This window comes from Pseudorasbora parva, chromosome 19 (assembly GCF_024679245.1).
Source record: "Pseudorasbora parva isolate DD20220531a chromosome 19, ASM2467924v1, whole genome shotgun sequence".
Taxonomy (NCBI): Eukaryota; Metazoa; Chordata; class Actinopteri; order Cypriniformes; family Gobionidae; genus Pseudorasbora; species Pseudorasbora parva.
In genome coordinates, this window is record NC_090190.1 from 31,528,295 (window position 1) to 31,556,282 (window position 27,988).

Below are 27,988 nucleotides of genomic sequence, written 5' to 3' on the forward strand. Positions count from 1 at the left end.
ACGTATAAAACAATAAATAATACGGTAACACTTTAAAGTAAGGTTTCAATAGTTAATATCAGGTAAGTTCACTAATGAACTGCACTATTACAGCATTTATTCATCTTTGTCAGTGTTAATTTCAACATTTACTAATACATTATTAAAATCAAAAGTTGTATTTGTTTACAATAGTTAATGCACTGTGAAGTAACATGAACAAACGATGAATAGCTGGATAAACTGACTTTAAAAAAGGTGAACAAATACAGTAACAATTGTGTTGCTCATGTAAAGTGTTAACAATAATACAATGTTAATATATAAAATAATATTATCAAAATAAGCCCTTTCCTCTATGAATAAATACACATATAGAGAGATAAATCATCTAGATGTCCGTGTGTTTGGGAATGTTGCATACCAAAGTACTGGTGGGAATCTTGCCACATCAAGTGTGCTTCCCTAAAGCCTTGTTATACGTGGCCAGGCAAGTTAATGATAGAACAGTGTCTCACATTAGGAAAAAGGCTGTAAAGTGATCATTGTGGCGACTGACGAGCCATAAAGGGAACGGTGCAGCTGGGGATGCTAGTAATGTAACGTAACACACACACACACACACAGACACCTGTGCCTGTCACAAACACAGCGGCTTTGTCTTATTATAGCTGGACCTCAGCTCTGTCCATTGGTGTCCATTCTTTTTGTCTTTGTCATATCTTCCAGCTCTCTCTTCCACAATGGGATTATCTAATTACAGAAAAGCAGAATAAAAACAATAGATGTAAATGAAAAAGTGAATGTAGCTTTTGAACTAAATATTAGAGATGGTCATGAAATGTCTCCTCATCAGACACCAAACGGGACTTATGACTGTATTAGGTGAGCTATAATGAGTGAGTGGGTGGGGTTTCATAAAAACGGGTGGGGTCTGATGCCCCCAGATATAAATGCCCTCCCACTATCACTGGCTGAGTTTGGACTCTCTCCACTTTAGTCCCCCTCTCTCTCTTGTCCTCTCTCCACGTTCCTCACTTGACCAGCTCCTGTTCCTGAACCCCTAGCCCTCATCTGCTGCACTGCCACTTTCTTTTTCTCGTACCGTGAGCCCTACTCACCGACACCAAAATGGAGGCCATCAAGAAGAAGATGCTGATGCTCAAGCTGGATAAGGAGAACGCTCTGGACCAGGCCGAGCAGGCGGAAACCGACAGGAAAGGAGCAGAGGACAGAAGCAAACAGGTTAGGTGGAAGTGGAACACTCACAGTAGTGATAACTACAACTAGAGAACTTTTATGTCAGTTCAGATTATTAGAGTTGTATTTTATTATTTTTATACACATACAATATAATTCTGTTTTAGCATTTTTCTCAACATAACTCCCATATCACTTCAATTTACTCGTTTTAATGTCACTAAAAGGGTTTCCTTTGGACTCGTAGTGTATAAATTACATTTAGTCACTTTCTTTAGATTGTACAATATGTGATAATGGGGAAAGAAGAATTCTAAAATAATATGAATAAAATTAGCAACACAAACAGGTGAGGTGGAAAGGTCAAAGGTTGGGATGTCAAAACTGACTTAACAGTATGATTTGAGATTTTTAGAGAGAGTTGAATATTTCATCATTTAAAGTGATACTTCCAAAAATGAAGATTCTGTCATCATTTACTCACCCTTGAGTTGTTCCAAACCTGTATGAGTTTATTTCTTCTGCTGAACACAAAAGAATATATTTTGAAGAATGTTGGTTACCAAACAATTGATGGTAGCCATTAACTATTAATGGAGCCCGTAAACTGTTTGGCTACCAACATTCTTCAAAATATCTTCTTTTGTATTAAAACATTTTTTTTTAATCATTCAAATCAAAACTTGATGGTGAGTAAATGATGACAGCATTTTCATTTTTGGGTGAACTATCCCTTTAAGAATTGGTCATTGAAACCCTATTTTGTTTAGCCTCTAATTAAAATTGTATTGGGTTTGTGGTGCTAATGACCTGTTGAAAGAAACACTGTTGACACTTACAGTATCATAGAGCCACTTCTCCTATTATTAACCATTTTCATTCTGGACCAAAGCAAATGCAAATAATCCGAGCCAAAGATTAGCAAAACACACAATCACCATATTTAAATGTGTTAAGAATATAATGCACCTGGCCAATGCTGACAACTGTCCAAATACTCCTCTTGGAAAAAAGAGTGCCAACCGCACTGAGAAGTCTGAGAAGTCCAAGGCTGTGATCTGCCACTGGAAGAATGCAGGGTGGATAAACAGAGTCTTAGCAAGAGATGGAGAAGGGGGTTGTGGGTAGGGCTGAGGATGTGTGAAAGGTTTGGGTTGCCTGTGAGGATAATTAAATTTACATTAGGACATCTTAGCTTATCACCAGAAGAAAGTGACGAGTGCTTGTGTGAAGATATATTATAACGGATGCTTTCATATGATTCACTCCTCCCTCCCTTTCCATCTCTTCCACTCTCATATTCCTTTGTCTCTTTCTCCCAGCATGAGGATGAGCTGATTCAGATGCAGAAGAAACTGAAGGGAACTGAAGATGAGTTGGATAAATACTCAGAGGCCCTGAAGGACGCCCAGGAGAAACTGGAGATATCTGAGAAGAAGGCTGCGGATGTGAGTGATTGACGACAATTTAGCACCAAATCACACGCACAAACACAAATCCAACTCCTCAAACTTCATCCCGGTATTCTTGTTGGCCCACCCCTCCATTCCTCTCATTCTCTCCATTCACTCCTCCACAGCTGACACTGTCACTACCCCTTTTTTTGACTGTGATGTCAACTAGCCAGACAGTAACATCTCCCCTTAAATGTACTCATTCAAATATGGATTTAAAACAATTATTACAAAATGCTGGAGTTTTTAGAGGTGGCATAAATGCATTAAAATAACTTTGTATCTTTGTATGCTAAACATCAGTAGCATACTAAACAAAGAAAGCAATACTATTGCCAAAACACATAATGTGTATTTTTAATTAGACAACAAGAACAACCAGTCCAGTCAGTTATTACAATGATTGAAGTAAAAATAACTGGCTCATGAGAGTTTTCAGAATTAGAATACTGGTCATGCAAGTTGTTTTTTCACTAAAAAGAACCGACAACCGGCTCATGCTCACGATTCGATCGTAATCGGACTACACTGGTAGCATTGCATGCTGATGACTCACTACAAAGAACCGGCTTATGAGAGTCATTCATTAAGAATCTAATTACGCTGCATGGTCGCGTTGTTGGTTGATAATTTACTAACATGCACAAGAACCATTCGATCACAAAAGGACTACAGAGCTCACGCTGCATGTTGTTTATTCACTAAAAAGAACCGATTCATAGGAATCATTTGTTCGGGATTCATTACACTGGCCTCGCTGTTGATTCACAAAAAAGAACAGTTTCTGTTCGAGAATCTCGAGTCACTTAAAAAAACGCGCTTATGCGAGTCATTTATTTGAGAATTGGATGCCACATGTATTCAGTAGCTAAATTGTTACGCCAATATAAATGTTCTTTGTTGTCAACCCATCCATAACTTGCACAAGTTGACGAGTGTTGGTGATACTATTCGCCTACAGGCCCAAGCGAGAAAATTACTACCTTGAAACTGCTGATAGCAGCAGTGCTGTAAATCTGTGTTTGTGAAGGGAACAAAATGAACATAAGAAAGAACATTCCAGGCATGAGTTTAAAAGCTTTATTAGCCTTACATTAGTCCGGTTTGGAGTGTTTTTTAAAAAAAAATTTTTTTTTTCAATTTCTCAGTTTGTAGGCTAATTTTTACCAAATTACTAGCTATTTGCTAATGATTTCATCTGTAGCTACATCTCATATACATCTCATATACACCCCAAGAACTAGGCCTACAGAACTTTCAAATTAGAAAAATGCTAATTATTGTTAATCGCCATTGTTACTTGACTCCCTCTCTGACAGCTAAACTAAGGCTGTTGCCGTCACAAGTCAACCCTGTTACAGCAAGTATGTCTGTGTCTATTATTGCCTGTCATTGTCTCTTTGTTCTGGGCTCCGGATATAGCAGACACACCTGTTGTCATAAAGTTTGGCCTTCATAAGATGTTCCTCATGGACTGAATACCACAGGCTTTGAAGGTTGTGTGTGTGAAAGAGAGAAAGATACTGTGTTCATTTTTAAAATCTATGAAAGAATAACAGCGCGAAAACCCGTTTGTGTCTATTAGTGGTCTATTAGCTGAGGTTTTTGTCACTTTTATGGTCGTTTTCTGATTACATAAACCAAATGAGCACTAGCTTGACAGGTTGTGAGACCATCTCTAACCTTAGAGACTGAAGGAGAGCAGAGAAAGACAATACCATCGGGTGAAACGCTGTAATATAAGGTTGTAATTAGAGAATTTATTGTTTTGAATCTGGCATCCTCTGATCAGACGAGCAGAATGAGAACAGTAGCTCCAAACAGAGAATGAGTGTGGGTTGCCTCCATTACAGCTGTCGCTTTGGAATCTATTTTCATCTCAACCTTGAGTCAAATCTTTACCACCATGAACCCTATCACTTACCTTGTTACCCCACACAGTAAAAAAAAAAAAAGAAAAAAAGTTTTGCAGTAAACCCGGCTGGATTTCATGGTGATTTAGTCAAATTAGTCACTCATTGTCATGCAGTGCAAGATTAAATTTGGGGGCGGATCCTTTAATAGAGCTCTGAGACCAATAGTGTTCATGCAACCTTTGTACAAAACGCAGAACTGAAATAGTGTAGAACTGAAAAAATGTAGGACTGAAATAGTGTAGAACTGAAAAAATGTAGGACTGAAATAGTGTAGAACTGAAAAAATGTAGGACTGAAATAGTAAGAAGGTTGTCATAGTCTTCCAAATGCTAAAGCATGTCAGCAGCTGCAGGTGGGTGAGAGTCTTACCATGTTGATGTAAGAGAGCATGTGTTTATGCAAGTGTCTTAGAGATCAAAATGTCAAGCCATGCACCTCTTCACCTATAACCTATAATGTCAACAGGCCATTAGAGACATAAGCTGCAGTTTACCATCAGACCAGACACATATAATCTCTGCTCATATATATATGTATGTATGTATGTATGTGTATGTATATATATATATATATATATATATATATATATATATATATATATATATATATATATATATATAAATAATCAAAGAATCCTAAAAATGTATTTCATTTTCCACAAAAAATATTAAACTGCTCCAATTATACTTTTTTCAAATATTACCTTTCATGCATTCCTTCTGAATGCAAAAGGTTTGCAAAGATTTTAAGATCAAAGTGCACATGAAAAGTTATTTTCTCCTAAAGGAAATAACTGATTCTGAACTCCCGAAACGAATCATCAGCAATTCCAGTCTCACTTTCTGTAGCGCGTAACAATGGAATACATTTGCATAATGCCAGCCTATATTCATTGGCTGCCCACAAACAACGTCCTATCCCAAACACTAGGTTTAGCTGAGGCCTGGAAGAGTTTGGTTTGTGTTGTCGACATGTCTGCACTGCGAAGGAGTACTTGTGCTGGAATTGATATGGGAAAAAACACTGACACCAACTTTACTGTTTGTATCACCCATGTTTTTAGGCAGATTGTGAAGTAGCATGAGAAACGAGTGATGGAAATGCCAAATTTAGCACAAAAAAAATCCCTTAATTCACAAAACATTTTATGAATTAATGAAACGCTTTGCATATTCCTGGTTCATCTGCTTTTTTGTACATTGTAGGCCTATGCTTTATTTGTTTGGTGTTTACTGAGTTTTGTTCTTTTAATAGGCCTACCACTTTCTTAACTAAGTTAAGCTGAGGGAGTTTTATTTACCGTTGGTTAGGCAACGCGTTTAGCTGTATACATATACATTTTGTACCGTATCAGCGTTTCGTCCACACGGATCCAGCGTTTTAGAAGCATGAATCCGATATTTTTGGAAACCGGGTCCCAAAGTGGATAAATCTGAAAAAGGCAATTTTCCGTTTTCGTGTGTACAGCGAATCAGTATATTTTCTGAAATGGTAATGTCATCGGAATACGTCCAGCACGGTGAAAGAGTTAAGGGATACAACTACGGGCACTGGGCATGCGCACATCAATATCACGTCATTTAATTATTGTATCTGCATTATTGTAAGGGTATGTTTAGGGTCAGAGTAGGTGTAGGCGTTAATAAAACACATCTGTTAAGTAGCAAATAAATTTATTGTTATTTTATTGTGAGATTTTGCCTCACCTCCGACCACTGCTATACCCCTTCTAGCCACAACTCTTCTTCTCCGTTTTTAGTTAATTTCTGTGGCAGAATTACAGCGCCACACACTGGCCTGGCATGTAAACTACATCGTTTTTAGTTTGTTTCGGTAATCTCGTGTGGACGCAGATATTTCTTGAAACGAGGAAAAAAAAAGATCGGATTGGGAAAACTCTGGCTTCATGTGGATGGGGCCTAGGTTACCAAGAAGACCACAACTTGATGGAAACATCTAATTTGCATTCGTTTTTTTCTTTTCTTTTTTGCAAACTTTGAAAAGATTAATTTCACGTTTGGATGGAAACCCAGCTACTGTATATTATGCGCTGAGGAAGACTTACGGAGATGAAATTCGGATATGCTAATGATTATTATCTGTTTCGTTTCTGGCATATGCTGAAAGCAGTAGACCAATCACAACAGACTGAGCCATCTGACCAATCAGAGCAGAGAAGGCTTTTGGGAAGAAGGGGTTTAGAGAGAGAGAGACAGAGAATCTTCAAACTAACCAGACTCTTCGACAAATTAGATGTTGTGCAATGAGAAATGCATGTAGGAGAACTCAAAATTAGCCTTTAAAACTACATAATAAGGCCCATTAAAGCAAGAAAACTGAAATGTTTCCTTAGCAGCAAATAAAATGCTAACGATGCTAAAATTCAGCTTTGCCCTCACAGAAATAAATTGCAAAGTAAAATATATATACATATGTGTGTGTGTGTGTGTGTGTGTGTGTGTGTGTTTCTATGAGTTGGGCTCCACCGCAACTGATTTATCTAGATCATCTGGCGCCATCATCTGGTGAGTTGATGGCAACATGTAATAAAGGGGCCTGTCCCAAGTGAAGTTTGGAACATGCTCCACACTGGTGAAGGGAGACAGGAAGGGTGAGACAGGAAATGATGATGCAACATTATTCTGCTGTGCTGGTCTCTAGCAGGATGATTCAGGATCAGTCACATTTCTTTACCTCTAACATTGCTTTGAGGTTAAACCATGTAAGGTCTTCTAATATAAAATGTATCTGTGGTAAGAATTGCAATATCAGTGAATAAAAACCATACCCGTAGGCTTTTAACTTTTAACAGTGTTTAGGACATAGTTACGCATGCCAGAAAGATTGCACATTCTACACCACAGAAAGAGAACAGACAGTATTACTGTAGTCTTGTTGAGGTTTGCCCAGGCCTGTGAATTCAGTTGGTTCACTGGATTTTTTTTTTTAATGACCTCATGCAATCCTGTGGTTAGATCTTCTATAGTCTTAAATCCAACTCACAATATCTACTATTAAAGACTATTTCATTTAACTGAAAAATAGTATTACACATAAATTCATTAGGTATTCCATGAAGAATGTTATGTAAAAACATTCTTATTAATTGACTCAACCTGACTCAACACAACTCACTCAGCATAAAACACTGAATCAGAGTTTGTTCACGCAAGAGCACCGGCACTTATTGCGAAGCCGTCAAATGGAATTACATGACAAGTAAATGATTTACAACACTACTTGTTCTTGTTTACAGCCTAGATATATAACCTAACTCAGTGATTCTGAAGTGACCCATAAGACCAAAATAAATATTTTTTACCAACATGTAATAATGAATAAATCATTTCATAACAATTAATTAACTGGTTGTGTTTACATTTATTTTGATATCATTTATAATAATATAAGTGATTCATGCCTGCTTTCACAGACAGGATTTAGATTAAGCCAGGGTTAGGCTTTATTTTAATTAAGGCATTTAAAGAGATAGTTCACCTAAAAATGAAAATTATTTGATTTACTCACCCTTAAGCCATCCTCGGTATATATGACATTCTTCTTTCAGATGAATAAAATAAGGAGATATATTAAATAATGCCCTGGCTCTTCCAAGCTTTATAATGGCAGTGAATAGCGGATGTTATTTTGAAGCTCAGAAAAGTGCATCCATCCATCATAAAAGTGCTCCAAATGGCTCCGGAGGGTTAATAAAGGCCTTCTGAAGCAAAACGATGCGCTTGGGAGAGCAGGGGCGAAAGTACCATTTTTTGGAAAAACTTAATTTTAAAAGAAATCTTTTTAGACAGAGATATATATTTGCTCTGGTCAATAACTCACAAGTGTGGTCTATCAATAGCAGGTGGTATTTTGAACAAATGCAGAACGACTACAGTATAATTTTACTTTGAACATAAGATGCAGATTGTTACTTTTGACCCCATCAGTTGGGACGAAAGTAACACACAGGTGGGTCAAAAGTAACACAACAAAATAAGCTTGTTTTGTGTTACTCTTGTTTTTATTAAATATACCTGACTATGACCTTGTTAATATGTAACTGCAAACATATTTTGTAGCTACTTTATCTTTGCAAAACAATTTTTATTACATTTTCATTTTCAATTTTAAGTTTAATCGAATTTTTCAAATATAACCTGACAATAAAAACTTGTAGGTTTAGAATATTTTTTGTGTGCAATATCAATCTATTTGATAATTTTTTTCTTCAACAATATGAAAATTATATATATCAAAGTGGGACAAAAGTAACAAGCGTTACTTTCGTCCCGACAGGAAGTCCTGACAGTTAAACACGATTTACTTTCATACTGAAAAACTCTGAAAAGACAAACCTTCAGGATGTGTAACAGCAATAAATAATCTGTAGAGTGATCATTACTGTGACACATGAAACGAGAAACACAACTTGTTATTAGAAAAAAAAATACCGCTTCAAGTAATTTACTTTTCGTACTCGAAAACTATATTTCGGACCCAACCGCAGGAAACAATGACGAAAAAACAGGATTTTTGACAGATCCATCAAAGGTTGCGTTCTGAACGTGCTGTTATAGCTTGGAATGCAAATATAGTATGGGCTTTGAGAAAATCGCTTTGTTACTTTCGTCCCGTGTTACTTTCCCCCCGGTTCTCCCCTACATATTTAAAACTTTATAAACTAAAATAACAAGCTGCCAACAGACGGCCACACACATTAATTTACAGAGAAAGAGAAAGCACTGACCTGACGCATGACGTATAGACGAACACGGAAGCGCAGAGGATAGAGCTAAACAAAACACTGGTCATGAATTAGAAGTCTAAGAACCAGATTTTTAAAGAGAAATGTCGGAAGATTCCGAGTTTAAGCTGCCCAGTCCTATTTGTTTAAGCCGTGAGAGGCAAAGCTTACGCTACCACTACATTGCAGGAGTTACTCTTTTGGCTCAAGTCGACTGCCAGAAGCTAGTTTAGTTCATTAAGTTTTAAATATGGATATTTTTCTTACACAAATGCACCACTTTGCTTTGCAAGCCCTTTTATGTCAGTACAAGTTGCTTACAGTTCAAACAGACCAAACATGCATTTTTGTCTACCATAGTAGGCTACTACCAAATACATTATTCCCCCTCCCTACTATGGTAGTCAATGGTTGCTTGGACCTGCTTGGTTACTAACATTCTTCCAAATATCTTCCTTTGTGTTCAGCAGAACAAAGAAATTAAGTCAGGTTTGGAACAAATTGAGGGTGAGTAAGCGATGAAAGAATTTTCATTTTTGGGCGAACTATAAGCCTTATCTGTGAAACCGGAGGAAAGCATTTAAGTTAACTTATTTTAAAAATTTGCCATAGGCACCAATAAACTCAATTCAACTTTTTGATCAAATTGAAAAAATTATGGATCAATAAAAAGGTTATTCCAAGATATATGATATAAACTAAGGATAATTACAATAACATGATTAGATATAGCCTATTTGGAGATTAGAATTTGTAAAAGTTAGCAATATAATTTTTGTATTTTTATAATAAACTTGCCTGAGCAGCAAGCTTCACTGATCATTTTGTCATCAGGGAGGACGACCGGGAATGCTGTCCACGGCCCCGTGAGTGATCCAGTAAAATCATATTTACTCAGCAACATATTTAGTGTAGCCTATGCCTCTCAAAATGTATAATATCCTAGTGATCACAATAGCCTAAAAAGTTCCCACTGATCTACAAGCACATTCCTGGATCAAGGAGTGGCCTGTCTGGAATGTGAATGATTTATTTGCTCAACGACGTCATCTACCTGGCTGGACACGTGTAAAACAAGGGGTGGCACTTCCGTAAGAATTACACAGGTCGTGCAAAAACTGCTGACCGGAGATCATCCGTGAACCCGTTCCGTTGGGACTTGACTCTGCGCCGCCGCTGATTCAGGATCAGTTACGCCTCGTTCTCAGCCCTTAAACCGTTGGGGACAGGGTGGGGTAATCCGGAAGTGGGCCGAAAAAAGGAAGAGTTTAGGCAACTGAACAAATTGGGCGAAGAGAAAGCAAGGGGAGGGAAATAAATACTTCATGACATTAAAACTCATTCATTAATTCGAATGAGAGACCGAACGACTGCGTGAACATCAAAACGCTAGCTCGAGCTAAATTCCAACTTTAAAAGTCTTATTTCGGATATAATCTCTCTTTGCTGTGCTTATTGTTTTTTCTAAACACTATTTGTATCTAACAGAATTAAAGAACACACCGCTTCGATTATAAAGACAAGCGCGCGAAGCATCTGATCCTCGCGTTACTTCCACTCTCTCTGCGTTTGACTTGTTGGCGGGGCGTTGGTGCCTTGGACTTTTTTTTCCTCCTTCTCTTCTTCGCGGGTTGGTCCACTACGCTGCTCGATTGGAGTCTGATTTATTCGACCACACTACACCTAAAGTAATACATTAAAATGGCCGGATCCAACAGCATCGATGCAGTTAAGAGAAAAATCAAAGTTTTACAACAGCAGGCAGATGAGGCAGAAGAAAGAGCCGAGATTTTGCAGAGACAGGTCGAAGAAGAGAAGCGTGCCAGGGAGCAGGTAAGTGTATCATTTTATCCATATATGTTTTTTTTCCCCTTCACGTTAAAGCGTCGCATTTCTCTGTACAGTCGTTATATTGTATCACATGCGTTTGTGTGGAGGTCGTGCGCTTTTACCTTCACACCCAGATTCAACGCCCTATACGAACAATTATGTGTTTGTATCACTAAAATAAACGGATAAACATTGAATATGCTCTGGGGTTGCCCGTGACAACAATATATTAATTCTAAACCATAAGGTCCAAGAAAACATGGGCCGTTAGATGGTTATTGCAAAACCTACAAGCTAATGCGCATATTGACTCATCTTTCACCGATGATTTTCATTTTTGCTTCGGTTTATTGTTCATAGCATCAATGCAAAACATAAAACGATATATATTGGCATGTATAAATCGTGCGATGACAAGTCAGTTTGTGTTCTTAGATGTGCTAACCTCAAATGGGTTTTAGCTCATCCTCTTAGTCTCACATTGTTTGTTGGATTTTTGCGGGTGAGGCCTAAAGGAAGTAACAAAATAGTTTCGCTGAATAACTCGTATTGGGTTGTTTAAAAAATAAAACAAGCATCCATTGGTGTAATTCTATCTTCAAATGGTGCTTTTTCAGTCATTTGTGCGTTATCATTCGAGCACGTTAACATCTGGGTCATCAGGTGCTCATCTCGGCACTTTGAGCTGTTCACGCATGTCACTTGGGCTTTTAGCAGCCTATTTGAACCTTTTGGCAACTTTTATTAGTTATGATTAAATAAGACACACGTCTTGGTTAGATTTTTTTTTGTTGTTGCTTGAATTCGCTCATCACTCAACCATGCCTTTCGTCTCTTTGGCAATGCGTGAGATGAACTCACCCGCAGACTTTAGATTCCTCAGTCCTTATTAGGAGCGAAACTCCAGTGTTTGTTAGTGGTGTCGTCATATCCGGAAGCCGTGCACGAGCGCTGTTTCTCAGCTGACGAGGCGCGAGCTGCGCCGCGACAGTTAACCAGCTTTTGCGCTTCGCGGCAATGAATGAGAAACTTTTCAGTCGTCTTATTAGACCGATAATGTAACTAAACGATGTAGATCTTAAATCCACATTAATTTAATAAATATTAATCGCAATAAGCTTGCTAAAGTGCCCCTCCTTAAGTTACACGTCATGAATGAAATGCATGATCTTTCCCTTACATAAAAAATCACCTCAGGAATCCTGACACCACACTGCTAGTGGTAATTTCAGATATTTCTGTGAGAATTAAACTGATAACCTTCTATTTGTTACTTTTATCTTTAAAAATCTTAAAACATTTTGAAATCTGAGCTGTATCAAAGTTTAGCTACATATTAACCAGATATGGCCCCCAAAGGGCCCAAGTACACTGTCAAGCCCATTCCCATGATATTTATGGTTGCTAGGGTGTCGTGGCTGGTTGCTAAGGCGTGACTAGGAAGTTGCAATGCTCTTGTGATTAACTGCTTGTTATATGTATCTAAATAGCGTAATTGAGTAAAGACTTTACTCAATCTTTTGATCTAGAGATGTCCTTTTACTTTGTCTGTGGGTTTTTCGTCCATGTTTTTGTGCACTTAGTGAACATCAGAAAGCCGATTGGTCTGAAAAGACACAACACACCTCTTAATGATATGAAGCATCATGTCCGTAGCTCAAACAGTGCAACAAGTTCCATAATGAAATGTTGTCTGGAAGGATTTGAAAAAGAACCTAACCTTAGTCAGAGCAATATTATTAGTGCCGCCTTGTTAACACAATTTTAGTCATTGTGTACACTAATTCCACACATAATTATTGCCCTTTGCAAATATAGTGGTGCGACTCTGCCGAAGGAAAAGCTCCCAAATGATTCCACCACATTGAGGGTTTTTCCATTGTCTCATTGGTTTCATTTTCCAAATTAGTCCCCATGTTTGTTGGCAAGTCGTCTTGGTCCTTTCAGATTATCCAAGTGTTTTCTCATCCTCTTTTCCTTATCTCATGTCACTTCCCTTTCCCTGTGTGGCCCCTGGAGTTCAGTGGAATAGAGTATCTGCTCTAATCTCAAGTTGTCTTTTGTCGTGTTTGCCTTGTAGGCTGAGGCAGAGGTGGCCTCTCTGAACAGGCGTATCCAGCTTGTTGAGGAAGAGTTGGATCGTGCTCAGGAGAGACTGGCCACAGCCCTGCAGAAGCTGGAGGAAGCTGAGAAGGCCGCAGATGAGAGCGAGAGGTGCGTGCTTTAACATGCATACGCATTCAGAGTGATGTTATTTCTACTTTAATCCCACCCTAACTTGCCCTACTTCTTTTTAATTTGCTCTCTATGGAATAGAGGGATGAAGGTGATTGAGAACAGGGCTCTGAAGGATGAGGAGAAGATGGAGCTCCAGGAGATCCAGCTCAAGGAAGCCAAGCACATTGCTGAGGAGGCCGACCGCAAATACGAGGAGGTAATATAGCGGTGTTATTTTAGCATTATTTGCATACTTTTATAGTGTTTATTATTTTGAATGGGCTTTTATTACAATTCTTTTTCTTCATGCTTCTGTTTAGCTTTTTCATTTAGTTGCCAAGGCAACATTTAGTTCTTTTTAATTACTTTTTCATCTAATATTATTTTTTCAGTTTTAATGAATAAAGCAGGCTTTAATATTTTATTCTAATTCGGAATTAATAGTACATGAATGTTTCTTGTAAAATAAAATTTTCCATAACCAGGAAGTATTTGATGTATGTTACAGGTGGCACGTAAGCTGGTGATCGTTGAGGGAGAGTTGGAGCGTACGGAGGAGAGAGCAGAGCTTGCTGAGAGGTTAATCTCGGTTTCAAAATCACAATATATTCATATGCATACTCCTTGAACACATTTACATTACAGACCACACATACTGTCCTCTTTAGCTCAATTTTTTAGTGTCCATTTAGTCCTATTAATACAAATTCATTGTTCTCTCAGCCTGAGAAAATGCCTAATTTTGCATGACAATAGGAATGCTCTATCATAACCATAATCCTCCTGTGTGTGTGTGTGTGTGTGTGTGAAAGAGAGAGTGAGTGAGACTGAGTGGATGAGTGATTTCATTGGCTTGAATCCATCTTAAATTCATATATCTCCTCCCTTCTCATTTGTGTTTGGGCATGAATGACCTTTGACCTGACATACCTTCCCCTCCCCACTCAAACTAACAGCCATGTCAAGCAAATGGAGGAGGAGCTGAGAGCTCTTGACCAGACACTGAAGACTCTGCAGGCCTCAGATGAGAAGGTATATATCCTAGTTGCAAAATTCTGTTTGCGTGTTGGACGATATGTGGCCGCTTGTGTGTTTGTTGGAGACGGGGTGTACAGACATTTGGAGAATGATACCCTATAGCTGGATTCGGAATTTGTAAACTTGAGTGAAAGTGTGCAAGTGAACTAGCAAGATCAAGTCACCAATGAAAAAGAGCCACACAAAAAAAAAAATTCAGGACTCCTCCCTCCAGCACGGGTCGTTTTTAATCTGTGCTTCTACCTTCTTACCTGGTTCATCTTTCCACCCTATCCCTTCATCTTTCCACCTTCCTTCTGCTCATCTAACCATCCATTTCCAGGTATCATTCTTTTGTAAACAGCATGAGTCGTACTCAAGTGGCATGATGTGCATGCTCACATAACACGCTTCAGTCGCTGTGCGTTTTCGTCTCATCTGCCTAAATCCATAGCATACAGGTTCATGTTACACAACAAACTGCAAACAGCTCATGGCAACTTTTAGTTTTACAATCACACTAGTTTTGCTTCCTTGACACTTAAAATTCTGCTCACACAACCACACAGTAGTGTTCATCATATATTTTGAGGATTTTCTAGATATTCAAAGCACTCTTGGTACAGACGGCAACACAAGCAACACTACATTTAAAGAGATGGTGCATGCATAAATTAAAATTGTTGTCATGTACTCATGTTGTTTGAAACTTATGATTTTATTCTATGAAAGATTTTCCTGTTGTTCATACAATGACGGTGAAAGCTGGTGAAGAACCTTCAAAAATGACCATAAAAGCAGTATAGTGCTTCATGTTCTTTGAATTTTCTGATAGCGTTGAGTGAGGAGCAGCCTTTAAATTGCCATTTGCTAAGAGTAATTAAAGGGATATTTCACCCAAAAATGAAAATGCTGTCATTTACTCACACTTAAGTTGAGCCAAACCTGTAGAATTTCTTTCTTCTTTTCAACACCAAAAGTAGATGAACTTTTGAAGTTGATGATTTTGAATAATGTCAATAACCAGACAGTTATGTGGCACCATTGACTTCCATAGTATTTTTTTTCCTACTATGGAACTGGACAGAAGAAAACTCATACAGGTTTGGAACAACTTACGGGTGAGTTAATGATGACAGAATTTTAGTTTGGCTGAACTATCCCTGTAAGTCTTCCCCACACAAATATGTTTACATAACATACACTTCTGTTTAAATGTTTGGGGTCAGTAAGATAAAAAAAGGTTTTGAAAAGACATCTCTCTCAATTCAATTCAATTCAAGATTGCTTTATTGGCATGAATGTAAAAATACAATATTGCCAAAGCGAATTACATAAATAATAATACACATTGACATAAATAATAATAATTGATAGTAATAAGAAAGAAAATATTACAACACCGTATAACTTAACTTGAACTTAAATAACCGGTGTAACAAATTAGAACATTTGATCTCTCTCTCTCTCTCTCTCTCTCTCTCTCTCTCTCTCTCTCTCTCTCTCTCTCTCTCTCTCTCTCTCTCTCTCTCTCTCTCTCTCTCTCTCTCTCTCTCTCTCTCTCTCTCTCTCTCTCTCTCTCTCTCTCTCTCTCTCTCTCTCTCTCTCTCTCTCTCTCTCTCTCTCTCTCTCTCTCTAGATATAATATATATGAGAATATAATTTTATTTCTGGTCATTTTTGGAGCTCCTCAATCACCATCATTATATGGTAATGTGCATGCAGGGCTGCAAAGTTAAAAAAAAGTGTTTTCAGAACAAAGTCATATGGATTTTAAATGACATGAGGCTGAGTAAACGATGACAATTTTTATTTTTGATTGAACTGTCCCTCACAAACCCATTATTTAAGGCCTTTCTTACTGTTCATGTGTTTAACGTCATCTCTATTACTCTGCCACTTCTGCTGGCTTGTCTTCATGTCTTCCCTTTGCCCCTTTCTTTTCTTCTTCCTCAAATCAAAACGACTGCTCTGTATATAGCAAATGCGCTGAGCTGGAGGAGGAGCTGAAAAATGTCACCAACAATCTTAAGAGTTTGGAGGCCCAGGCTGAGAAGGTAGGGTGTATGTGTGTTTCATTCTGCACGATCTCTTTTTTAACTCTCAAAGGAACTCTGATGCAATCCCCACAAATGTGCCTTGCAAATTGCCTTCTAGGCAATCAAATTTAGGCTCTCTAATTCCCAAACCAGTGATCTATCCGCTCATGCGAGCATAAGATGAACTCCTTCATTTCCAAGTGGCCTTTTGGCGATGTACGGCTGTATATCAACCCCTCATAGCAAAAGGCCACATATGTCAGACTAGATTACAATGGTAGACCATTACAAGAGCAAGCTGTGATTGACCACAGGGACGCAATGAAGACCCCCTCTCATTTTCCATATCCATCTCAACTCAATGAGATGTTATTCAGCATGGCTGAATGACTGTTACATAATGAAATGAATTAAGTGTCACCATTTTGGTTCCTTACAGAATCAAGTGCAACCGGTCTTGGATGCCTTTAGACTAGTTAAGCAGAAGTGACACTAATAGATGCGGTTGCATGAGATCAACTTATGACAGAAGTCTCTGCTGATTTGCATGTGATTTGATGGCATGCTGTGTTTACAGTACTATGTATATGTATGTGTGTACATATTATGTAATTGTATTTAAATATATATATATTTTTATAAAAATAAAATGGTTTTGTTTGTCTCTGGTCAGCTATGGGGTATCTTGTTTTTCTAACTTAAGTTTTAATACCAGGTTTCCAAATTTATATATTGCACTTCTATATTCTTTATAGTCCCTAGATTCACTTGTTGTGATCTGTACTAAATGGTATTTATTTATAATATCTGCCATTTTATATTATATTCTGTTGACCATAGCATGAAAAATGTGCAATTTGTCTTTGTGAATCTCTCCTTGAATTATGGGTCTTTTTCCCGTTTGTCATACCTGGTGTTTTGTTGCTGTTGCAGCTGCATTCCTACACGCATGTCCTGATCTGTTTAAAACTTTGGCAGAACATAGCGGCAATATCAGCCATCGTGTCACAAGCCTTGCACAACAGCAGCAGGCTAGGGCTCAGCCGACCTGCATAGAAACACGCCACATGATGTCAAAACACAGACAGCTGCGTTACTTTACGTCTTAAGAGCTGTTGTAGAAACGTCAGCGTTAACGTGTGATAAAATTAGTTATCTGAATATTGCCAAACCCAAAAATACTAAACGTGTAGGGTGGTTGTGCATGCTGAGTGTTAAGATTCTCACAAGACCCCACCCCAACTCGTATCTCGTCTTTGTCCTTACAGTATTCCCAGAAGGAAGACAAGTATGAGGAAGAAATCAAGATCCTCACTGATAAGCTGAAGGAGGTGAGAGAACTTTACATGGAAGAATTGCCTTCTATTAGGGCTGACAATTGAACGTTAACTTGTTTACCAAATTCGGCCTCATTAAGGTTTTATTTTGTTCCTTGAGTGTTCTAAAGACTAGTCAGACGTTGAAACCTTCTGTAGAAAGGACTTACTCTCACTTTGAATAAAAGCGTCTGTTAAATGTGAATGCAATTGCAAAACATCGCATATAATAATTGCATATCATTTTGTAGTTCATGGTTTGAGAGTGAAATGTGAACATGCTTTTCCTGTCAATTGTTTTAACACTTATACTGTCTGCCATTTATTGGAAAGACTGTTAATCCTGCCACTCATGCTACAACTTCTTCATTCTATAGATAATCATGAGATTTACTATTATAATGTTTAGCATTTTTATTTTAGATAGTTTTATAGTAATTTTGTTGTCATTTGTAGTATATAAAAATGTATCTGTATTATAGTAAGTAACTGTCTGTACATTTTTAACTGTAGATATTTAAGTGCTTCAATGGAAATGAGATGTTTATTTCAAGTAATGGAAAGTGTTGAGTTTTTTCTCCCCAACGTTTTAAGTTAAAGATAATCTACTCCTGTTCTCTGCTAGGCTGAGACCCGTGCTGAGTTTGCCGAAAGGTCTGTTGCCAAACTGGAGAAAACCATTGATGATTTGGAAGGTATGATCGCGTCGTTCTCTTTACCACCCATTCCTTCCGTTAGCTATATTTGATGACTCTTTTCATAGCATTCTCGCTGTCTTTTTTCCTGTCCTCTTTTACATTCATAATCTTTATTTGCTGTCTTTTCCTCTTTCGTTTATCTTTCCTTCATACGCTCTCCCTCTTCTCTCCTTTTCCTTCCTCTCTGCTCTGTCTTTTTCTTTCTGTGTGAACAGATGAGCTTTACGCTCAGAAACTCAAGTATAAGGCCATTAGTGAGGAGCTGGATCATGCTCTCAACGACATGACCTCTATGTAAATATTGGCCCGTGCATGTGTGTGAGACTGCTACTTATGGTTTGCTTTTTGTAGGACGATTGAGTTTTGCTGCAATGGCAGATTTGAGTCTCGTGGCCGAGCTGGTTACCTAACCTTGAGCTTCATAACCCCTGATCGTATACTTTTACTATACGGTATAAAGCTCAGTCGCAAGGAGTTAATTGTTGACCGGAGCCGTCATTTCACTGATTCTTTTGAACTGCTGCTTTATGTAAGAGTTTGTGTGAATAGTGTCATGATGCCCTATAGTGTGATTCTAACTCGTACGCATTTGTTGAGTGACTAATATGCTAACTATGAAATGGTTTCATGTTTAACTACAGATAAAGGGGGACATTCTGCATTTATTTCTCACTCTGAAAAGACCTCTTTTAGTTTAATACTATTTTCTACCCTCCAACAGGCCAGATTTGCTGTGCCTTTAAGAGTTTTGTATGCAAATGACCAGTTTTGAACATTTGTAATAGTTAGTCTACAATTTTTCTGAATACTGAATAGCACTGATATGCAAATGTCAGTGATCATATGTTAACGTGCTAATAGTTTGATTTAGTAACTGTGACTCATTATGAATGGCTCGTTTTATAGCTTACTTTCTGTAAATTTTGTTTTGTATTGTGGAAGGGCGTAATGTCGTAGACCAACCTGAATAACCCTATTTTCTATGAAATGTCCTCTTTAAGGCTTGTTGAAATAAGGATTTTATCCTGAAGTTGGTATTTTGAGCGAGTTCGTTGTGGAGTTGTGGCTTTTATTGATATTGGTTTTAACGTTTGTTCATAACAACGGCTTGCATGTTAAATTTGCGACTTTCCTCATCCTAAAATGTAGAAATATTCACACGCGGTATTTATCATTGGTGTCTGTTCACAGATAAAGGGTTTCTGGACTGTTCTGTGGCTGACTGTGACTTCAAGGAATTCTTCATCTTCTCTGACTGTCAATATTTGTTGCATATTTCTTCTCTGATCTTTTGTGTAAACGTCCCTTTTCATGTATGTTTCCATGTGCTTGTATCTGCAGTCTCAGTTTCTCTATTTAAGCCCTGTTCTGTGTCTGCATTCTCTGAATTTCTGTTCTTTAGATATTCATTATCTTTCCCAACATCTTCCTTTTATCTGCACCTGACTGTATTCAGAGACTTGTTGTTCTTTTGTCCCTGGTTTTGCTCTCTCTTGTGGCCTTTGCTGTATTTTTCATGCCTTGTGTACATGTTTATTGAAGGGAGGAAAAAAAGCTCTGCTCTCTTTTAAATGTCTGCTTGTCTCTCTTTATTGCAATTTTCCAATTTCAGATTGCACATGAATATCTTATGATTGAAAGAGAAATTATTTCACTGATTGTTTAGCAATGAGTTTGAGCTACAAGTTAAGATCATCTCTGGTGTATAAGGCTACAGACTTAAAGGTCTGAAACGAGCTGACCAATATCTAAAATATTTAGTATTTTAACCATAAAGCATATTTATTTCCCTTTATACCAAATCCAACTAGAATGAAGTCTTAAACCATTTATCAGTTTTTAAATACTGAAGTCTAATAATGCATTGAGACTAATACGAATTTAGAACAAGTTGTGATAAACATAAGGCTTGCTCATTTTTCATGGTGAGTATTGGGGCAAATCCACAGAGATTTAAAGTCGGACACTTGTGCCATTTAGATGAATAACAGAACTGACACTCAGAAATCTTTCAACAGGCTGTACATATAAATATAACTAATATAACATGATTTGATAAGCGCATGTTGTCGATCACAACAGTTCTTTTTGGGTCTAGGGCTTATTATAGATTATAAATGGTAAGAGGGCAGGAAACTGGATCTTTTGACTAGAAACATTTACTCTTGCTACCCATTCAAATCGGTTTAGATTTTTCAAAAAAAAACCTTCCCATGTTGAAATGGAAGCTGGCTGCCAAGATGGCTGAACATCTGTGAGCACTTGTTAGAAGTTATTTAAATTAGTAAGCAAAAGTAATGCGATTTTGTTATAGAAGGATGAAATGAATGTTATTGGAAATGTGAGCTATTTGCTAAAACCGATCTGTGGCCTTGAAAAACAAATACTTGTATTTCTAAAGTTGTAATAGATGGCCTCATGCTATTCCATTGATCAAAATGAAAAGGCTTTTATTTAGCTCCGTTCTATGAAAATTGATTTGAACACATTGTTAACTTCACAAGAATAATTGGAAATGCGTTCTTTTCCTATAGACTGTATTGATATCTCTCGAGCTGTCGCTATCTTTTTTAGCTCTAACGTGGCGTGACCTGTTTTCACGACATGAACCAATCACCTCCGCTTTACAGCACAAGAGAAATCATGCATGAGCACACAGGGTCTACTAGCCTGACAAGACAGACCCACATCAAGATGGAAACTCACCATTGACAGGGCTCGGTTGTCTTTCAAACTCCCTCTGCACGCAATTGGATAGCGCTACAACCAACCAGAGCAACGAAAGTTAAGCAGAGCTCGTTGACAGATTAAAAATTCGCCGTATCTGGTCGGCAACTCCAAACACATCTTCCCTTGTTAAGAATGACTTCAGTGCCGTTCTTTATTCTTTTCTCAGAGAAAAGCTTAGCTCCAAGTCTTCCAGAGTCGCGGTCAAAGCTGATTCGAAAGACCGCTGTTCGCCAGTTTCTGTGTTTACTAGAAGCATGCAAGCGCAACTCGGCCGTCATTATGTTAAGCCCCGCCCACCGACTCTATACACAATGTGATTGACCCAACCAGAGTTTGGTTTTCTAGGCTAAGGGTCTAACGGAATGGCTCGACATTAATCTTTTTCTTGGACGAATGGGAGTGTTTTACTTTCGCGACAGGACAAATAAAATATTAAAATAAATTTATTTTATTTAATACATTCAATGTAAACAGCGATTGATATAATGGAGTGTATCTCTGGTAACAACGTCACGTTGAGGCTCGCGCTGCCTGTCTCCTTGTAAGAGACATTCTTGAAAAACTCAAAGCAAATGAGCAGCACTATAAGTTCACAGAAGAAACATACTGGGGTAAAACTGAGTAGTTGTTTTTAATTATTATTTATTTATAATTTGATATTGTTAATAACATAAGTCAGGTTAGGGAGCTGTTTTGTTGAACGTTATCACAATTGTAAATATATTGCAATCGTGAATTGTGTAGCCTAATTAACATTAAGTTATTTACATTTTAGACTCAAACTACTTTTTTGTTCCATTTCACCAATGATTTTATCGACGAAAATAACTCCAAAGGAAAGCAACACTCAGTGCGGTGTTTTGTACTGAATGATTCAGTGTTTTGAATGAATCATTTGAATGAATGACTCAATGACTCGCTCATTAAGACGGTCACTTGCTGCCACCTATTGGCGGTTTAGTTTCATGTTTAAAATTATTTTTTAAAAAAAGTACAAACAATTTGCTGTCCTCTACCTGGCAGGCCTGAAGTTGATTAATATCAAATCAAATTGTGAAATTTGTGACAATGCCCAGCGCTATAGTGTAAATGTTTTTCACTTGAAGCAAATGTTACCCTTTATTTTCTTGTCAGAGTAAATGTTAAAAACACAATTTTCTACAGTGAAAATGTAGAATGCCCAAATTGTAGAATGCACCAATCTGGTAACTGCCAATGCCTCAGATCCCACTAAAAATATTTAATTTGGAAACGTCTCCTTTTTCACCACTTATCAGTTTGCAGGGATGTTAAAAAGGCTTCAATTAATCTTGAAGAAACCTGTAGGAACCCTCTGAAAAACAATGTTACAGCCAGTTTTTCTACTTTAATATGTACATTTCATGTCAGACTGACTGTTTTTGTTGCTTGACCATGTGGCCCACTGCCAATTTATCCAATAGCATTTTAGCCGCTTTTGCTATAGAAACTAATCACAAAGGTGGTGTTCACTGTTCGCCTTGGGCCATTTTCCTGATTGCATTTGCATTAACAGTAGGAAAGTCTCGCTTGTTGTCTTTTTTTTTTTTTTTTTTTTTTTTTGAGGCAATTAGTGTACATTACATTGCTGGTAGTTCCTGTTGTGCTGAGTTAGACCTTACTCTGAATTAGGAGCTAATTTAGTGCCATCAAGTGTAATTTCTAGAACTTGACTCATTCCCAGTTCCTGTGGTGAAAACACAACAAAAAGCAAGTACTTCTCCCATTAGTTCTTGGAACTATGAAAAGATTCCTCCAGTGTGAAAGCCCCTTTTGACACTGAGTTGGTGGAAAAATCTGCATATTGCCAGCAAACGAACTGGGTCAGCTACCACAGATTCTACCGATCTAAAAATCCTCTGCAATAAAAAAAAACATTGCAAACTTATACATTAGCTGATTAACTTGCTGTATACAACACGTCACTTTCCATTATCATTTCCAGTTGTGTGTCCTCCAATCTGGTAACCCATGTGAGCATCAAGTCTCTCTCCAATATTTAGACCTTCACCCTATACAAAGAATGCACCCTAATGTATTCTGTTTTCTAAATGAATGTTATTGATCTTATAGTGAACAACTTTCTTACAATCGACTGCAAGTTTGTATTCAGTTCTGCTTCCACTCATTCAACAGTCAATAAATCGAACCAAGTTAAAAATACCTACTTAAAAATGCACTTTACAATTTAGAAGATCTGTCACTACTTCCGTTTCATCACAACTGACTGTATCAGAATAGAATTACTACATAATCTAATCAACCTGATGCCATTGTGAACAGTTTTATAGTTTAGAAAATCTGGTACTTCAGGAATTCAAGGAGGTATTCACTTTAAACCTGTTAACCAATATTTAGAATTATTATTATAGAACATCAAGAACTGAACTTTACAGCCAAATCAAACCCCTATATAATAATAAATCATCTACAATGTTATTAAAATTTGATGTAGGATTTTAAATGTTTTGCTTTCCTTTTGGGAATATTTTTTTCCTTGCAGAGAAACTGAGAGATGCTAAGGAGGAGAACGTCAAGATCCATGCCACTTTGGACCAGACCCTGAGCGAGCTCAATAGTTTCTAAGGAGGACCTGGAGGAGGAAAAAAGCCACCTCTTCCCTTCCTGACACCCTCATCTCATTTGGTTTCTTTGTCTCTGCACATCTGATTCTGCTGTCTTTCTGATCCCCTGTTCTCCTGGAGGACGGGCTCACCAAGCCAACCAGCAAAAATGCGGTGCCTCTCGATGGTTCATCTTTCTGGAGCACTTAAGCTTCACAGCTCATCTCCTCAGAAAATCTCAAGTGATTTCAGGAACAATCTACTATGGTATTTCTAAAGTGTCAAATGTTGTATTCTAGCCCATGATCAGAGCTTTCCGATTGTGGCGAGTCTTTCCACATCAGCCAAAACATCTTCATTTTACTGGAGGGTGATTTACTTAACAATTTGTGCCATTAAAGCCTCTTTGCCAGTCTCATGCTTGGCTTTAGATCACTCTACAGCCATTTTTTTCCTGTTGATCATGTGACACAGGATGTTTTTGCTGGTCTTGGTGCCTGATCCACTGCTCTCCTCTTACCACTTCCCATCACTTTTCTCATCCCGCACAAGTTTGCTGCCTGTTTGTCGGCGTCACAGGTTTTGGGACCAAAACCACATCATGTGGTCTGTAACAGTATGCTCAACCATGCCGTGAGGACCATTGTTTTTTGTTTTGTTTTTGTCAGTCTTTTGTTTTTGTTTTATTAAAAGCCTTTGCTTCCATCTTTGGAGTTTTTTGTTTTTTGAGTAATATATGTATTCATTTTGGGGTCTAATCCCCCTGCATTTTAACACAACTTATGGCAAACCACTATATGAATTCTGCACTGTTATGGGCTTATGGTGGACATCTTTTGAGCAGAGGATCATTCACTCTGGTGGCCTGTTTGGTTGTGTTTTTTGTTTGTTTTTATTTGCTTTAAAGAGCCATATTCTACCCAGGGAAGAAAGGTTGAAGATTAAGTTGTTGTTGTTTTTTTTACCGTGGATTCAAAGCAGTGGCACTGCCAGATTCGAAAGGTCCAAAAGCCGTGCAGATCTAAAAATGTATTATGAACACAGTAAATGGGAGCTAAAAGTAACACTTAATAGTATAAAGATTAAAAAGGGTGAACACATAGTTTTAACTGGAAAGAGCCCACAATGATGTGTAATCACGTTGTTACTGTCTGTATCTTGTGTAATGATACCTAAATTCTTTTTTAAATAAAGACCATGATTTTTACTGTCATTGAACCTGTTTTTCTGGATTCGGGTCTCTTCTGATTTTCTTGCATGTTTTGAAGATTATTGTCATTTGATTTTCTGTAATGTGCTTTCTAGAAAACAAAGACTTAATGTTCACAGGCATTGATATTTATTAAGAGACAAAATATCAGTCTTGAAATGGACATCAGTACTGTTTGTCATAGAGAATAAAATTATAATTCAACCTTTTTGTTTTAAGTTATGGTTATAACACACAATGTTTTAAAACGTAATTCAGAAGGAAATTAAAATTACTTTTTTTAAAATTATTTGTTCCAAATTATTTATTTGAACTCATTCTAAATGTTTAAAGAATCCTGAAAAATCATGTAATCTGCAGAAATAAAGCCCTGCAAATATTTTAAACAGACCATAAAATGAAATGTTTTGGAGTCATCACAGGAATAAATTAACATTTTAAAATATATGAAAATAGAAACTTTTGAACAATATGTGTATTTTTATATGGGCAAGTGTGTGTGTGTACGTGTACTATCTTTGTGAGTATTAGACCCACGTAGTGAGGACATTTTGGTCGGTCCTCACTTTCTGGAACCGCTTTAAAGACCTGTTTGAGGGGTTAAGATGGGGTTTAGTTAGGGTTTATGATTAAGGGTAGGTTTAGGGTAAGAGTTCAAGTTGCATTAGAGAAGGAGCTAGAGATTACATTATGTCAATGAATGTCCTCACAAAGATGGATGTACAAGACGTGTGTGCCGTAAATGATATTTTGCTTTTGTGAATTCAGTAGTGCAGTCTAGTAAAGTGGGTCGTTCTCTGATTTCCACAACGGCCCATCTGCTGTTCGCAAGCGGTTCTTCCCCCTAAATAGACAGGGAAGTTTATGGTTGGCCTTCATCACCACGGCAACTGTGCAGGAATCTGGTTTTCTAATGGCCTCACACCAGGGCGGGTAATCAACTGGCTGCTTTCCACTAGAGGACAGCAAAGAACAATAAGGTTCAATATCCACTGCTGCGTATAGAGAGCTTTCATGTAAGTATGCGCTTTGGAAAACTTACTGTTCACAGCAGCCCACTCCAAAAGGCTTGAAACACACACACTGGAAACATTCGTCGTTTATCCAGGCCTCCCCGATGTCAAAAACAAGGCCGTTGTGTTCACAGCTGGCTGCAGTGAGAAAGTGACCATTTCCACTTTAACAGGTCATGTGACGTAAATGAAGCAAAACATTTTTAGAGCATTTCTCTAACCTGTTGGAAAAAAACAGCATGCTGGTGTGTGTTTGAAACATGGCAGCTAGTTTAAGCTGGTCAAGTGCTGGTCCTCCAGCTAAGGGTCAGCATAAAATCTCAAACAAGCCTCCATGATTCAAAACTATACCTAACCAGCATATATGCTGTTTTAAGTGAAGATATGTGTTTTTCTGAACCCTTTACTTGGCTTAGTCTAATTTACCTTTTGCATTGAAGTAGCATTCTCCACCACCGGATATTCCGTGGCTGAGCTGAAGGATGTTAACCATGCAAAACACGGTTAGTAAAACGTTCATCTCGCTTACTGTCTGCATGTCTAGAAGGAAAAATGGAGGCTATGACCAATTGCACATTTATTCTCAAATCTGAATGATAGGATTTGTTTACTGTGAGCTACTTGTGATATTTTTTGTTATACAAACATTTATTCAATTAAAAGCACATCAAATAATTATAGAGCTAATCAATTTTCTATTCCACTAATCGTCAAAATGATACTGTAAGTATACCACATAAAGTGCTTGTATAACTCTTGGAAAATGCTTTTATAAAAAAATAGTGTGTGGTTGTTTAATTGATGTGTTGGGTATTGTTTAGTGTATCAGTGCATAATGGCCTATTACAGGACCATTAAAAGTTTTGGTTTGTACAGTTTATCAGAATGTCTGATCAGATTATCATTATATTGAATGCTGGATAAAAAATAGCATACTACAAGATGTTTGCAAGACAATATTTACCTAAAGGAAAGATAGGGGATTGTCTAACATTCCTCTGAAATATTTCAATGTTGATTCTTATCTTATTCATATCTATTTGACTAATTTTGCAGTATTTGGCATAAAAGGTGGCATATAGCTGTATATTTGGATTATATACCTATATATACCTATATATTAATAAAGACACCTTGCTGGGTCCATCATTATGACCCCGTTTCACAGACAAGGATTAGATTAAACCAGGATTTTACCTTAGTTCAATTAGGGCATTTAATTTACTTTTACAAACATGCCTTAGAAGAAAATGGCACTGACACATTTTGAAACATGTTGGTGCAAGTTAATTTAATTTAAAATTCATTTTAGTCTGGGACTAAATAATCTTAATAATGAGGTTTAAAAGTTGATTGGTCCTTTAGCATTACATTTGTAAAGAGATCATATACAACAAGTTTGTTTTACCTTTTCAGATCTGTCCGTACTTCCGTCCTCTGTCCTGGTCTGGTGTTTTCTTTCACGATGTGTAAGTTCTTGTGTTCTCCCAGAAGCTCAGAGTCAGACACACAGCAGCTATATATACCTGCACCTCTCTCCTCTCATCTTCCCCTCTCCCCCACTCTGTCATTTATGATAAGCGTCACTCTATTCTTTCTCTCTTTTCTTTCTTTCTTTCTTTGCACACAGAATGTTTTACTGCTGATAAGAGGGGTTAGCCTAAAATGCCTAAAGGACTGTTCTTATTTAAAGTTTATATAAAAAAACGTGCCCAGTGTAAAAAAAAAACGCATTGAGATGGGCATTTTTGCCTCATATCTTGAATTGGATGAATTTTACATTCTATAGGCTTCATCACACAGTGAGTTGTTGCCCTGCATCATATTCTTCATCAATCAACTGTATGAAATATAAGATTACCTAAGTAGGTCCGGTGTGGGGCAAGTGCGTTAATTGCTTTAATAATTTTAACGCGTTACCCTAACAAATTAATCCAATTAACATGTTAAATCGACAGCCCTAATTATATTATGCTTTATTATATTATTTAAATGTTTTTTGATTGATGTATTTATTTTACCAGTTCGTATGGTATTATATTA

General features: G+C 37.5%; 2 protein-coding genes and 1 long non-coding RNA gene across 10 annotated transcripts; 1 reads left to right on the forward strand and 2 right to left on the reverse strand.

Annotated features, from left to right (window-relative positions):
- Positions 1–106: 106 nt before the first annotated feature.
- On the reverse strand, positions 107–2,491 carry LOC137048149 (uncharacterized). The gene is made up of 3 exons (XR_010899324.1): positions 2,149–2,491; positions 1,101–1,164; positions 107–732 (listed from the first exon to the last, which is right to left on the reverse strand). It is a non-coding gene; the product is annotated as an uncharacterized lncRNA (long non-coding RNA).
- Positions 1,021–24,935, forward strand: tpm3 (tropomyosin 3). Of its 8 annotated transcripts, none has more exons than XM_067426163.1 (10): positions 1,021–1,224; positions 2,502–2,627; positions 13,204–13,337; positions 13,440–13,557; positions 13,849–13,919; positions 16,339–16,414; positions 17,665–17,727; positions 18,338–18,407; positions 18,626–18,704; positions 19,602–19,982. In XM_067426163.1, exons 1-10 carry the CDS (start codon positions 1,111–1,113, stop codon positions 19,603–19,605), a joined length of 855 nt encoding a protein of 284 aa, XP_067282264.1. In that variant the 5' UTR covers positions 1,021–1,110; the 3' UTR covers positions 19,606–19,982. The 8 variants fall into 8 exon arrangements, with proteins under 8 accessions (XP_067282264.1, XP_067282263.1, XP_067282262.1 ...); XM_067426162.1 differs by lacking the exon at positions 16,339–16,414 and adding an exon at positions 14,297–14,372 and having other exon boundaries at positions 1,030–1,224; XM_067426161.1 differs by lacking the exons at positions 18,626–18,704; positions 19,602–19,982 and adding an exon at positions 23,662–24,935 and having other exon boundaries at positions 1,045–1,224.
- Positions 24,936–25,068: 133 nt separating this feature from the next.
- On the reverse strand, positions 25,069–27,492 carry msmp2 (microseminoprotein, prostate associated 2). Its single transcript, XM_067426171.1, has 4 exons — positions 27,354–27,492; positions 26,372–26,485; positions 25,975–26,083; positions 25,069–25,887 (listed from the first exon to the last, which is right to left on the reverse strand). The coding sequence occupies exons 2-4, from the start codon at positions 26,481–26,483 to the stop codon at positions 25,710–25,712; spliced, it is 399 nt and encodes a 132-aa protein (XP_067282272.1). The 5' UTR covers positions 26,484–26,485; positions 27,354–27,492; the 3' UTR covers positions 25,069–25,709.
- Positions 27,493–27,988: the final 496 nt, after the last annotated feature.

Excerpts from the sequence above, each read along its gene's own strand:
- tpm3 (XM_067426163.1), top strand. The coding sequence starts at position 1,111 with ATGGAGGCCATCAAGAAGAAGATGCTGATGCTCAAGCTGGATAAGGAG. Across the intron at positions 2,628-13,203 it reads CTGAGAAGAAGGCTGCGGAT|GCTGAGGCAGAGGTGGCCTC; the intron begins GTGAGTGATTGA and ends TTTGCCTTGTAG. Across the intron at positions 17,728-18,337 it reads TCACTGATAAGCTGAAGGAG|GCTGAGACCCGTGCTGAGTT; the intron begins GTGAGAGAACTT and ends GTTCTCTGCTAG.
- msmp2 (XM_067426171.1), bottom strand. The coding sequence starts at position 26,483 with ATGCAGACAGTAAGCGAGATGAACGTTTTACTAACCGTGTTTTGCATG. Across the intron at positions 26,084-26,371 it reads ATGCTACTTCAATGCAAAAG|CCAGCTGTGAACACAACGGC; the intron begins GTAAATTAGACT and ends TTCTCACTGCAG. Across the intron at positions 25,888-25,974 it reads GGAGTGGGCTGCTGTGAACA|TGGAAAGCAGCCAGTTGATT; the intron begins GTAAGTTTTCCA and ends GCTGTCCTCTAG.